Below are 12,229 nucleotides of genomic sequence, written 5' to 3' on the forward strand. Positions count from 1 at the left end.
CCCTGAGTGGGTTCTCATTCAGATATGGTGGCTCTCCCTCCACCATTTCAATCGCCATGATACCCAGGGACCAGATGTCTACTTTAGGGCCATAGGCTTTCCGGGTTACGACTTCTGGGGCCATCCAGTAGGGTGTGCCCACCATGGTACTACGCTTGTTCTGCTCAGGTGTGATCTGAGCACAGAACCCAAAATCCGCTTTAGAAAGAGAGAGAAGGTTATGATCTTGGTCTTTTATGGATAACAGGACATTTCTCAAGAAAATGTGAGCTGTGTTTGTAACACCAGTAATAAAAATAAAATAAAAGGCAGTTTAATTTTTAACTTACTCAGTTTCACTGAACCATCCATGCCCAGCAGAATGTTATCACTCTTGATATCTCTATGAATCACCTGATTAGAATGGAGGAAATCCAGAGCCTGTAGACACTGTGAAGTCACATCCAAAAAGAGTCAAGTCAGATCAAACCTTCATAGTAATTCAGTCTGTGTGTATACATTAGGGGTGTATCAATATACCATGGCATTGTAAATTACAGTACAAAAATTATGATGATATGCATTGTGGGTGTTAAAAAAGATTTGTGACATGTATTAAGATTAGGGATCTCCCGATCAGGTTTTTTTTTTTTTTTTGCCCCCGATCTGATTGAAGTCATTGGATATTAAGTTTGTGCTGATACCAAGTCCTGATCCAATACTTTAGAGACATAATGTCAGGGCTTTCGCCAGAAAATCTACAATGCCCCAGCATTTTGTTTCCATATGGGGGCACACATTTTATGATCTCAGAAACAGACATTCACCAAAACAATTAAACAGATCAAGTTCTATAATAAAACAGATCACCAAAACAAGATAGTTCAACCAACAACAATAAAAAAAAAAAAAAAAAAAAAAAAAAAAAAAAAAGTTTGGTGATTGTCTCACCTATTGTGAATCAGAAAGTGTGTTGTTCAGTATGTTTGCCTTTAAAAAATGCAAAATAAAGACAAAATAAATAGACCACACAGAAAAGCCCAAGTCACAAGATGGGGGACTACCCTGTATACAGTGTAGAATTATTTAACCTCACTCAAACTATGTGCCTGCCTGGTGAGTGATTCCAGGCATTTCAGAATGGGTAATGAGAACTGTGTTGTGGAAGATGCAACCAGTAGGAAAAAAAAACCTGGGCAGTGGGTCTCAGCACAACTTTCAGAGATTTTATTTTCAACACAAAATTACAAAATAAAGCAACCCAAAAAAAAAGAAGAAGAAAAAACTTACAATAAATAAAACAATAAATAAAAAAATACAATAAAGATACGTGACTACATTTGCCCCTCTCTAACTCACAGAGGTCTATGGACTGCAGTACCTGTTCAACCTTAGAACCCTACTAACTACTACACACTGTTAGGCTTTATACTTTGGTGACCAGCACCAATTAATACCTAAAGGGAAACACATACACACGGACAATGGGCATTATACAAAATAGACAAACATAAATACATTCAATAAACAAAACAAAACCCTTCGACTTATGAATCTACTTTCATTTATAAAAAAAAAGAAAGAAAGAAAGTGGGAATTCTTGGACTCAAACCTGATTGCTAAATCAATAAAGCTGGATAGACAAATACCAGCACATAATCCTAGCATTTGAATTCTTCATACAGTTCATCCAATGTAGTGCTTTTATGAATACTCTCCAGTACAAACTCCCATCCAAGCAGATAATACTTGAAAATGTCAAGGGCCCCTTTTATCGCCAAACATTCTTTCTCATCAATTAAGTATTGTACCTCTTGCGGGAACAACTTGCAACTGATGTAAGCGATGGGGTTTCGATCTCCTTGCGTCCCCTGAAGAAGAACGGTTTTTATGCTAATATCTGAAGCATCAGTTTGCAGTATAAAAGATTTATCAAAATCAGGAAAAAAATAAAAAATAAATGGCTCTTGGCACAGAGCATCCGTAATATCCCAAAAAGCCCGATCCACTTCCCCTGTCCATTGAACCTAGTTCAAACAGTTCTTCCGAGTCAGTAAGTGCCGCTGCTCTTACCAAGAAGTTGGGAACAAACCTACTATACCACTTTCCCATTCCCAGAAATGATCTCATCTGAGACTTTACCTGTGGTAAGGGACAATTCTGAAATTGCCTGAATTCTCTGAACTTGAGGTTTAATAGTCCCACGGCCAAACACATACCCCAAATACTCAGTTTCTGCTCTTGCAATGGCAAACTTGGAAGGATTGATGGTGAGCCCAGCTGCTCTTATATGATTAATAACCAGCCTGAGGTGTTGAAAATGTTCCTCAACACTTTAAAGGGGCCTGCAATTTGGCTGTTAGCTTGCTCACATCAGTGGGCAACATTACCAATACCTGAATGCCTGGCTCAAAGGTCCTTGCTTGAGATCTCTGATCATACCAAATCCTCTGCCGATTCTGTGCTTCAGCCATATTCTCCTGGGCCAATGTACTCATGCTTTCCAGCTTCTTTCACATCTGAACCACATAGTCAACAATATTAGTAGAACTTTCCTTGCCTTGTTCCTCATTCCACAGGGCCTTCAGCATCATCAATGGCCCCTGTACCTCCTGTTCATATAATAATTCAAATAGCAAAATCCAGTTGAGGCCTTGGAAACTTCCTTATAGGGAAAAAGCAGATATGGAAGCAACTGATCCCAATCATCACATTTGTTGAAAACTTATGAAGCATTTGTTTGATTAAAGTTTGATTAAAATGTTCAGTCAACCCATCAGTCTTCAACCAGCCCGAAAAAGCCCATGTTACACCTCTCTTTATCTCCTTAAGTTCAAGACATTGATGCTTGCATATAGAACCGCCACAGGCTCAGCATCCGCCTTCTTCCACTCACTACTACGTATCTACATCCCCTCCAGAAGTCTGAGATCCACTAGTGAGCAACGCCTCATGGTACCATCACAAAGAGACTCAAAATCACTTTCCAGAACATTCTTGTTCACCATTCCTGGCTGGTGGAATGATCTTCCCACCCCTATCCAGAATGCTGAATCCCTGACAATTTTCAAGCGACAGCTGAAAACTCATCTCTTTTTTCCTTCATCCTAAAAAAAAGAGAAAAAAAGAAAAAAATGTTCTCTTTATTTATTCCTATCCTTTCTAACTTGTATTTATTTGAACAATGCCTGAAACTTGGTATTACGAACACTTCCAGTGTCTGTTAGCCTCTTTAAGAAGAATAGGTTTATGTATTCCCCAGTTGTAAGTTGTTTTGGATAAGAGTGTCTGCAAAATGACTAAATGTAAATAAGGGGTGGTCTATACACCTGGTTCAGCAGTTCCAATCTAAAGGCCCAACAATATCCATACCCAACTGCTCAAAAGGCACCCCAATAACAGGGAGAGGCTCAAGTGGGGTTCTAGGAGGAACCTTTAAAGAGGTCTGTTGACACTGCTGGCAAGTTTTACAAAACATCACTATGTCTTTTCTCATAACTGGCCAGTAAAAATGACATATTATCCGAGCTGTTGTCTTACAGTATGTGGAGAAGAGGAGTGGTCCAAGAACTGATCCCTGAGGAACCCCAGTGACCAGTTGATGTGCTTTGGATACCTCCCCTCCCCAAGCCACCCTGAAAGACCTACCAGTGAGATAGGATTCAAACCAGCAAAGTGGAATCTCTGTGATGCCCAGTGATGAGAGGGCAGACAGGAGGATCTGATGATTCACAGTGTCAAAAGCATCAGATAGATCCAGCAGAATAAGAACTGAAGATTTGGAATCAGCTTTTGCAATCCGCAGGGCTTCCGAGACTGACAGTAGCGCAGTCTCAGTTGAATGGATACTCCTGAAACCTGACTGGATAGCGTCCAGAAGTTTTTCTTTTTTTTTTTTTGCTACTCCTCCTACAGTTTTTTTTCCCCATTTTTTTCCAAAATCTGATCAGATGGTATTAGAACTGAGTCATGCAGACATTACTGAACAATTTTTTGATATTCGCTTCCGTACCTGAGAAATACCTAGAAGCACCTAGAGACGACTTCGTCAGCCCTGATTGGCAGCAGATACCATGTCAACTAGATGAGCCCTAGAGACAGATCCCCTGCGAAGGCCGCGTCAATTAGATGGCCATCGGGACAAGTCCATGGGACCCAGAAAAGTCCTCTGTACAATCTGACCATTATTGCAGCCTGGAATTAAACCACACCATGCTGGTTTCATCTGCCCAGAGGAGAAATTAAATATTTTCTGTTAAAAGATAATGTGTTATTAGCTTCCTATTAAGTTACTGTAGTAGAGATTAGTGGTCCTTTGAGATAAATGATGCTGAATACGGGGTTTGTTCCAAATTATTTATTGGTAGGGTCAGCAAAATTGACATCTTTCATTCTCAATAATAAGATCTGTCATGATCATATAAGCAGATGATCATATAACCAATTCCCCGTCCTTGGAAATGGGCCTGGATAAGGTTAGAAAACATGAAGCTCACTGTGTCAGAATGCCAGTCTATCACTCAAGTACGAAGATGCAACCTATAGCAACACGTTATGCCAGATACTCTGTCATATACGACGTCTCAGATACTCTGATGGCAGATAAAAGTAAACAGAAAATAAATTACTTTTGAGTGATTCTTTACTAAAGTGCACATATAAAATACTTTAAACACGGAAGCTCGAATGTGTGTGAGAGCCACTAAAACAGACCTCATTGGTTCTCGCATGTCAAACACATTTAAGCATCTTTTCCTTTAATGATGTTTGGCAAACCTACTGGAAGGTGCATACCGCCACCTACTGCACGTCACAAGCATGACAACTTATGTAAAATAAGGATCGGCTGAGGAAAGCTGACACTAATCTGTTAAAAAAAATGCTTAAATTGCCCTGCTGAGGACATCCCTAAAATGCATATTAAGTATTAAGTTCTTTCAATCCACCTTTTTCCTGAATCCAGAAGTCTTGCCTGACTGGAACAATGCTTTACATTTCTGGTCTCTGGTGTTTCTAGTCAAATTAACATATTTACAGAGCTGGAATAATATAAAATTAAACCTATGAAAATGGTTTTAAGAAAGAAGATTGTGCTATAGTTTCATCACTTCTGTCTTTTTGCAGTAACTCACCTGTCATAGTTAAATGAGTGGGTAGGTGACATGAAGTGACCTGCGGTTAGCTGCATTAAAAACACATGAGTGCACCTATTCTACAAACAGCTCCTGATCGGGGCGAAGTTCACGGGATTTTGTCCTCAAAATGATAAGAGCTCTCATTATATGAACTTTTTCTTTATTTTTTTCCACACACAGTATTTTAACTTAAGCACTGTAAGCCATGCTCATTTTCTTTCTTCATCATTTATGCAAGGGATACAGCGCTGGACACGGACAGATTTGCTGGTGTGCAAAACAAGTACTTTACAGAAATTGCTTAAGCTTATCGCTGTTACTGTAGCAGCCAACAACAGCACAGCTTAACCCTGTGCACATTTTTATATTTAGTTTTATTGAAAAAGCTTAAGTTTAATTAATACAGTCAATCTTTTTACCCCATTTTAACACGGATTTCAATGGAGACCAGAACACAAGAGCACCCAAACAGAAGTTAGAATCCATCATGGCGGCGCTCATCGGTTGCTCAGGAAAAAGGTGGATAGTATTCATGCTCCACACTCTGTGCTCAAAAAAATAAATTAATTAATTAAAAAAAATAAAATAGTATTGAAATACATTTTTCAATGTATGTTGTCCATGATAGAGCATTTGGGTATAGCATAATCCTGTATTTTTAGCTATGTAGAATCAAGGAATTTTTTTTTTTTTTTGCATCACTATTGCCCTGGGCATGGAGGTGAAGGACCAAGTTTGTTAAAGTTTTGGATGTAATATTTTTATTTTAGCTTTGTTTAAAGTATATCAAACCACATCAAACCAAATCATGACATGAGAGTATTATTACACCCCTAAATATACAATATACATTACACTCTGCATATACTATATGTTGTGCAATTTGTGTGTATGTTACCTCTCTGCACACTGCAGCAATCTGTCCCTCATCCATGCATGTCTCGGTTACCACATCAGTAAGTGAACCACCTGCCAAATATTCCATCACCACCCACAACTCATCTCCTACTAGATAACTGAGAAAGAAAGACGAAAACAATTCATATTACAGGCATCAACCTGACCACTAAAGGCAAAGATGGTAGAAAAATATGGTATCTATATAGGTCAATGTCAGGTTGAGCAAAAAAGTTGCTTTGCTAAATATTTTTAATGTTATTTAAAAATTTTCAAATAGCAGATTTATATTTTTTTATGAATACTTTTTATTAGATTATTTTATCTAAAAAGATGTACAAATGAGAATTCTACAAGCAGAAACATTTAATCCAACTGAGAAAACAATACAGTACAAATAACAACAAATCATTTGTTAAAAATGTTTATGTATGTGCTATTATATAAACATTATTGCTATCAACAGAATAAAACAACTTATATTAATTAAGTTTGGCATTATCAAGATTAATCTCACGTTCTGAATTTATTGCCTTTTGCCTACAAATATAGATTTCTGTCATTTGTAGTCCATTTTCTTTTGACCATTAAATTGAGTATTCCCATTCTGTGTGAAAATGCTTTTATGAACAGTATACATTTGTTATGTTCATGAATAAGTCCAAATACCATATTGAAACACACACACACACACTGATATACATTAACGTTTATCAGTTAATATATATTAAGACTGAAGGTTGTACCTATCCAAGTAGTTGACTATATTGGGATTTTTGTTTTCCCTCATCACAAGGATCTCATTAATAATGAGCTCTTTCTTTGGCTGCTGCTGCAGATTCATCTGTTTGATTGCCACCTAAACAAAGTAAAAGGAACAGAGGTCAGCAAAGAGATAGGCCAATATGGCCAATATTGCAAATGTGGATGCTTTCTTAAAACAGAAACAATCTGGCTAACCTCTTGTCCTGTGGCAATGTCAATAGCTGTGTATACTGTCCCAGATGCCCTAAAAAACAAAGCAAAGAAGCAGGTGAAAACTTGTAAACTGTAGTACTAAATTGTAGCGACTCATACATAAATCAATGACCAGTAGGGGGCAGCACTGGATTATATTATGTTTCAGCATTTACTTTAGCAATTAGAATTTTTTAATGCTCTCAGACCACCTCTCAAGAAATATGTACATGTGTATATGGGTATTTGACATGCCCTGCGGTGAGACAAGCTACACTTTCGAAACCTACTTTAAACAACATTTTTATTTTTATTTTTATTTTAATATAATTTAGCTTTAATAATGTCATATTGTTTGAAAGACTACATTTGTGTTTTTACAAATGCATTTGTTGCAACACAAGACCATTTAATTTTAACAAGTAAAGGCAATCAATCAGTCAAAACATAAAAAAAATGGGTGCTGATGGCTGAGCACCCACAAACAATTTGTGAGCATGCAGCCGCAGAACATAAAACATACATAAAACAGTCACCCTTTATATTAGGTGGCTTTAACTACTTAACATGTTAACAGACATGTTATATGTCAACTACCCATATAAATAATAAGGAAATAAACATGACAAAGTGGTAATATTATTTAACAGTTAGTGCGTGGAGGCTATGCATTATTCATTAAGATTAACAGAATCTTACCAGTGTCATCAGTGTATAATTTCCCAGTCTTTTAGACATACATATAGGAGTAATTGTTACATACATATAAGATCAAAGGATCTGCTGTACTGCTTGATAAATGAAGCTGTGTATCACCTTTGGAAAGTATTATTTGGTCATGTCAACCCATGAACACAGACCCTCTCACTTTTCTATTATTATCAAGGTGCATGAATAATACAAAAAGGGGTACAAATGCATCAGGTGCTTTCAGGTTAAATTTACATGAAAACACCACTGGATTGAACCTGGAGCAGTATTTCCTGCTCAGGATACAGGGACTGGCAGCAACTGACAAGAATATGCACAGGTCTGAAGTCCTTTATGTAAGAGCACAAGGGTAATAAAAAATAAAACAATTATTTAATTTCCTTAAAGGGGTCATGAACTACCTTTTTTTATTATTTTGTACTGCTCTCTGTGGTCCACTTATAATGTTATCAAATGTTTTACATCAAAAAACATCATAATTTAGAAGTAACACGATATTTTGTCCTTTTTTGACTGCCGCCCGTAGTTGATTTTGAAATTCTAGGTATTATAAAATTGCCAGAGTTTTGAGAATGCAGCAGAGGTGAAGGACAATAATGCAATAAGAGCTCGTTCAAATACTGAGGTGGTAAACTACTCGGGGCTTTATAAGTAATAAGCAAGACCCATTAAACTATACAAAATAAAATAGCTAACATAGTCCAACTTCCTGGTTCTAGTAAGAACTCTAGATGCTGCATTTTGGACCAGCTGGACTTTGTTTATTAAGCATGCAGAAAAACTATCCAATAAAGCATCTCTGCAGCATTCCAATAAAGTTTTTCAAATAGGTTTGCGATTAACCCTCTGGAATTAAAAGGGTTGCATTTTTTGCATTTTTGTCAGAAAAAGCATGTAAGTACCATGATATCCAATAACTTGAAAAAGGCATTACAATAAATGATCTAACCTTGAGATCAAACGCATGGAGTTAACATTTCTGCATTTGACATTGAGAGCATAGGTCGTAATTTATATATATTTTTTGAGATGGAAAAATGCAGTTTTTCCGATACAAATGCTAGAAATGTGGATTTCAAAGGAAAGATTGCTATCAAATAGCATACCTAGGTTCCTAACTGATGATGAAGAATTGACAGAGCAGCCATTGAGTCTTAGTGTTCCAAGGTATTACATGCAGAGGTTTTAGATCCGATAATAGCCACCTCTGTTTTTTTCAGAATTTAGCAGTAAGAAATTACTCGTCATCCAGTATTTTATATCGACTATGCATTCCATTAGTTTTTCAAATAGGTATGTTTAGCCGGGCTGCGAAGTTAAATAGAGCTTAATGACATTAGCATAACATTGAAAGCTAACACCATGTTTTCTGATGATATCTCCCAGGGGTAACATAAAGCTTGAAAAGTAACGGCCCTAGTACTGAACCTTGAGGTACTCCATACTGCACTTATGATCGATATGATACCTCTTCATTCACTGTTATGAATAAGATAAGTATCATTTGAACAATGCTAATGCACTTCCACTAATGCAAACAAATTTTCTAGTCTATGCAAAACAATGTTGTGGTCAATAGTGTTAACACAGCGCTAAGATCCAGTAGCACCAATAGAGAGATACAACCACGATCAGTTGATAAGAGCAGGTCACTTGTAACTCTAATGAGAGCAGTCTCAGTACTATGATACGGTCTAAATCCTGACTGGAATTCCTCACAGATACCATTTTTTCTCTAAGAAGGAATATAATTGTGAGGATACTACCTTTTCTGGCATCTTTGACAAAAAAGGGATATTTGAGATGGATTTGTAATTAACTAGTTCTTTGGGGTCAAATTGTGTTTTTTTTTTTCTTAATGAGAGGCTTAATAACAGCCAGTTTGAAGGTGTTGGGGACATATCCTATTGACAATGACAAATTAATAATAGTCAGAAGAGGATCTATGACTTCTAGAAGCACCTCTTTTAGGAGCTTAGATGGAATAGGGTCTAACATACATGTTGTTGGTTTAGATGATTCACCACGTTTATACAATTCTTTCTCTTCTATAGTAGAGAATGAGTGGAACTGTTCCTCAGGGGATCAACGTCTGTATGGTTACAATTTTATCTCTAATAGTATCTATCTTGGAAGTAAAGTAGTTCATAAAGTCATTACTGCTGTGCTGCTGGGAAATGTCAACACCAAAAAGCTTTATTTTTTGTTAATTTAGCCACTGTATTGAATAAATACATTGGATTATGTTTGTTTTCTTCTAAAAGAGATGAAAAGTAACCAGATCTAGCAGTTTTTAATGCTTTTCTGTAGGATAGGTTACTTTCCCACCAAGCAATATAAAATACTTCCTCCAGCTGCACTCCATTTTTCAGGCTGCTCTCTTTAGGGTGCGTGTGTGCTCAATATAGCATGGTGTCAGACTGTTTTCTTTAATCTTCTTTAAGCCTTGTGTACGAAGCTCATATACGTTTGACTCATGAGAGAGTAGGATGCGCTCACTGTTGCATTTGCGGAACTACTAGAGCAGAGGTCTGTACTCAAGTTTTTTGCCAGCATTTGCACGAGCGCATTCGCCTCTCGGGGGAGTTGAACAAGCTTAATGCGATGCATTCGCACGGTTTCTGTTCTTGCCTGATTCTTGAGGGAATTAAGTGTTTGGACAGAGTGTGTGCGGCTCTCGGAGGAAAGATAGCCATGCTGCGAGATGTGATTGCATTGAGAATGCCTGATTCTCTTTGAAAATTTAGCACCTCTCATCTGCGTTTTGGGTCTCACGGCTGCCGAGGCAGTTAATCAGACTGATCACTGGGATTGTAGGCGGGGCATGGAAGGAATCTGACGAGGAATGCTTTTTCTTCCAGAATTCCTTTTTGTTTTGTTTTTTTTCAGAATAGGAACTGTGTATAATGTGGGTTATCTATATTATTGGTGAAGGAGGCTTCTGACTTGGTGTAAAAAACAAAAAACAAAAAAAAAAGTTGTTAGGCTTTTGTTTGAGCCTCCTCTGAGCCTCCTCATTCTCTCAGCCCAGGTTGTGATGCTCTCTGTGAGCCTCCCACTTTGGTTGCTATGCTGAGATCACAGTTTCTAGTCCTCTCTCAACAGAGCTCTGTGGCTGCTAGGTTGTTAGGCTCTTGTGGTTTCTCCTTGAGAACTCGCTCTTCAGGCGAGCTTTCGAGTACTCCACTCATCTGAGGGCCTTCGTGCCTATTACGACACTTAGGAGCATGGTTAGTACTCCTAGCTTAGTACTCTAGCTTCTGAGTCGTTGGCAGTGTACTCCACTTCCTAGAGCTCCGCTTAGACAGAACTATTAGTATGTAGGCTCTATTGTGAGCCTCACTAACTGTGTCTAGCGTTTAGTAGTCAGGTCTCCTCTCATTTTAGAGAGTCGTTATGTTGAGACCTCCACTCTTAAGAGCTCCTCAACTAGGTGGGTGTTGTTAGGCTTCCTCTCGTTTAAGAGTTATACTGCTGAAGCCTCTGCTCCTTATAGCTCCGCTTAGACAGCACTATTGGTTTGTAGGCTCCTTTTTTGTGAGCCTCGCTAACTGTCTTTAGCGCTGAGTGTTGTCAGGCCTCCTCTTGCTCTAGAGAGTCGTCATTCTGAGGCCTCCACTCTTAAGAGTTTCTCTAAGAGGGTTGAGTGCTAGGCTTTCTCTCATTTAAGAGAGTCACCCTGCTGAAGCCTCCGCTCTTCAGAGCTCCGTCATGGGCAGTGATATGATTTTTAGGCTCTTTCTTTGAGCCTCACTAACTGCCTCTGGCGCTGAGTGTTGCCAGGTCTCCTCTCGGTTTAGAGAGCCGTTATGCTGAGACCTCCACTCCCCAGAGCTCCGCCTAGGCAGTAAGAGAGGGCCTAGTGGTTAGAGAGTTTGACTTCTAACCCTAAGGTTGCGGGTTCGAGTCTCGGGCCAGCAATACCACAACTGAGGTGCCCTTGAGACAAGGCACTGAACCCAACTGCTCTTCTATTTTGAGCCTCACTAACTGCCTTTGACGCTGAGTGTGGCTAGATCTCCTCTCGTTTTAGAGAGTCGTTATGCTGAGGATACCACTCTTAAGAGCTCAAACTAGGATTGAGTGTATATGGTTTCCTCATTTAAGAGAGTCATTCTGCTGAAGCCTCCACTCTCCATAGCTCCGTTTGGACAGTACTTTTAGTAGGTAGGCTCCTCTTCTTTTTGTGAACCTCACTAACTGTCTTTAGCGCTGAGTGTATTCAGGACTTCTCTCGTTCTAGAGAGTCGTTATGCCTAGACCTCCACTCTTGAGAGCTCCCCTACCAAGACAAGAGTGTTAGGGTTCCTCTCATTTCAGGGAGTCATCCTGCTGAAGCCTCCGCTCCCCAGAGCTCCGCCTAGGCAGTAATAGGGGTGTACTATCTTCAACCTTGATCCTCACTAACTGCCTTTGACGCTGAGTGTGGCTAGGTCTACTCTCATTTTGAGAGTCATTATGCTGAGGCCTCCACTCTTAAGAGCTCAAACTAGGATTGAGTGTGTAGGTTTCCTCTCATTTAAGAGAGTCATGCTGTGGAAGCCTCCGCT

At 38.7% G+C, this 12,229-nt stretch overlaps 1 protein-coding gene across 6 annotated transcripts in view; it reads right to left on the reverse strand.

The window, feature by feature from the left end:
• Positions 1-12,229, reverse strand: part of LOC109078806 (serine/threonine-protein kinase PAK 3) — a 323,688-nt gene that overhangs the window by 47,821 nt on the left and 263,638 nt on the right. For all 6 annotated transcript variants that reach the window (XR_006159614.1, XR_006159613.1, XM_042754946.1 and 3 more), the window contains 5 exons: positions 6,972-7,020; positions 6,758-6,870; positions 6,013-6,130; positions 330-429; positions 2-198 (listed from right to left, as the gene is read on the reverse strand). Coding sequence is in view for 4 of the 6 variants with exons in the window: in XM_042754946.1 (XP_042610880.1) it covers positions 2-198; positions 330-429; positions 6,013-6,130; positions 6,758-6,870; positions 6,972-7,020 (577 nt within the window). In the remaining 2 variants the exon portion in view is untranslated. The remainder of the gene's footprint in view (position 1; positions 199-329; positions 430-6,012; positions 6,131-6,757; positions 6,871-6,971; positions 7,021-12,229) is intronic.

The sequence above is a fragment of the Cyprinus carpio genome, unplaced genomic scaffold (assembly GCF_018340385.1).
Source record: "Cyprinus carpio isolate SPL01 unplaced genomic scaffold, ASM1834038v1 S000006617, whole genome shotgun sequence".
Classification (NCBI taxonomy): domain Eukaryota; kingdom Metazoa; phylum Chordata; class Actinopteri; order Cypriniformes; family Cyprinidae; genus Cyprinus; species Cyprinus carpio.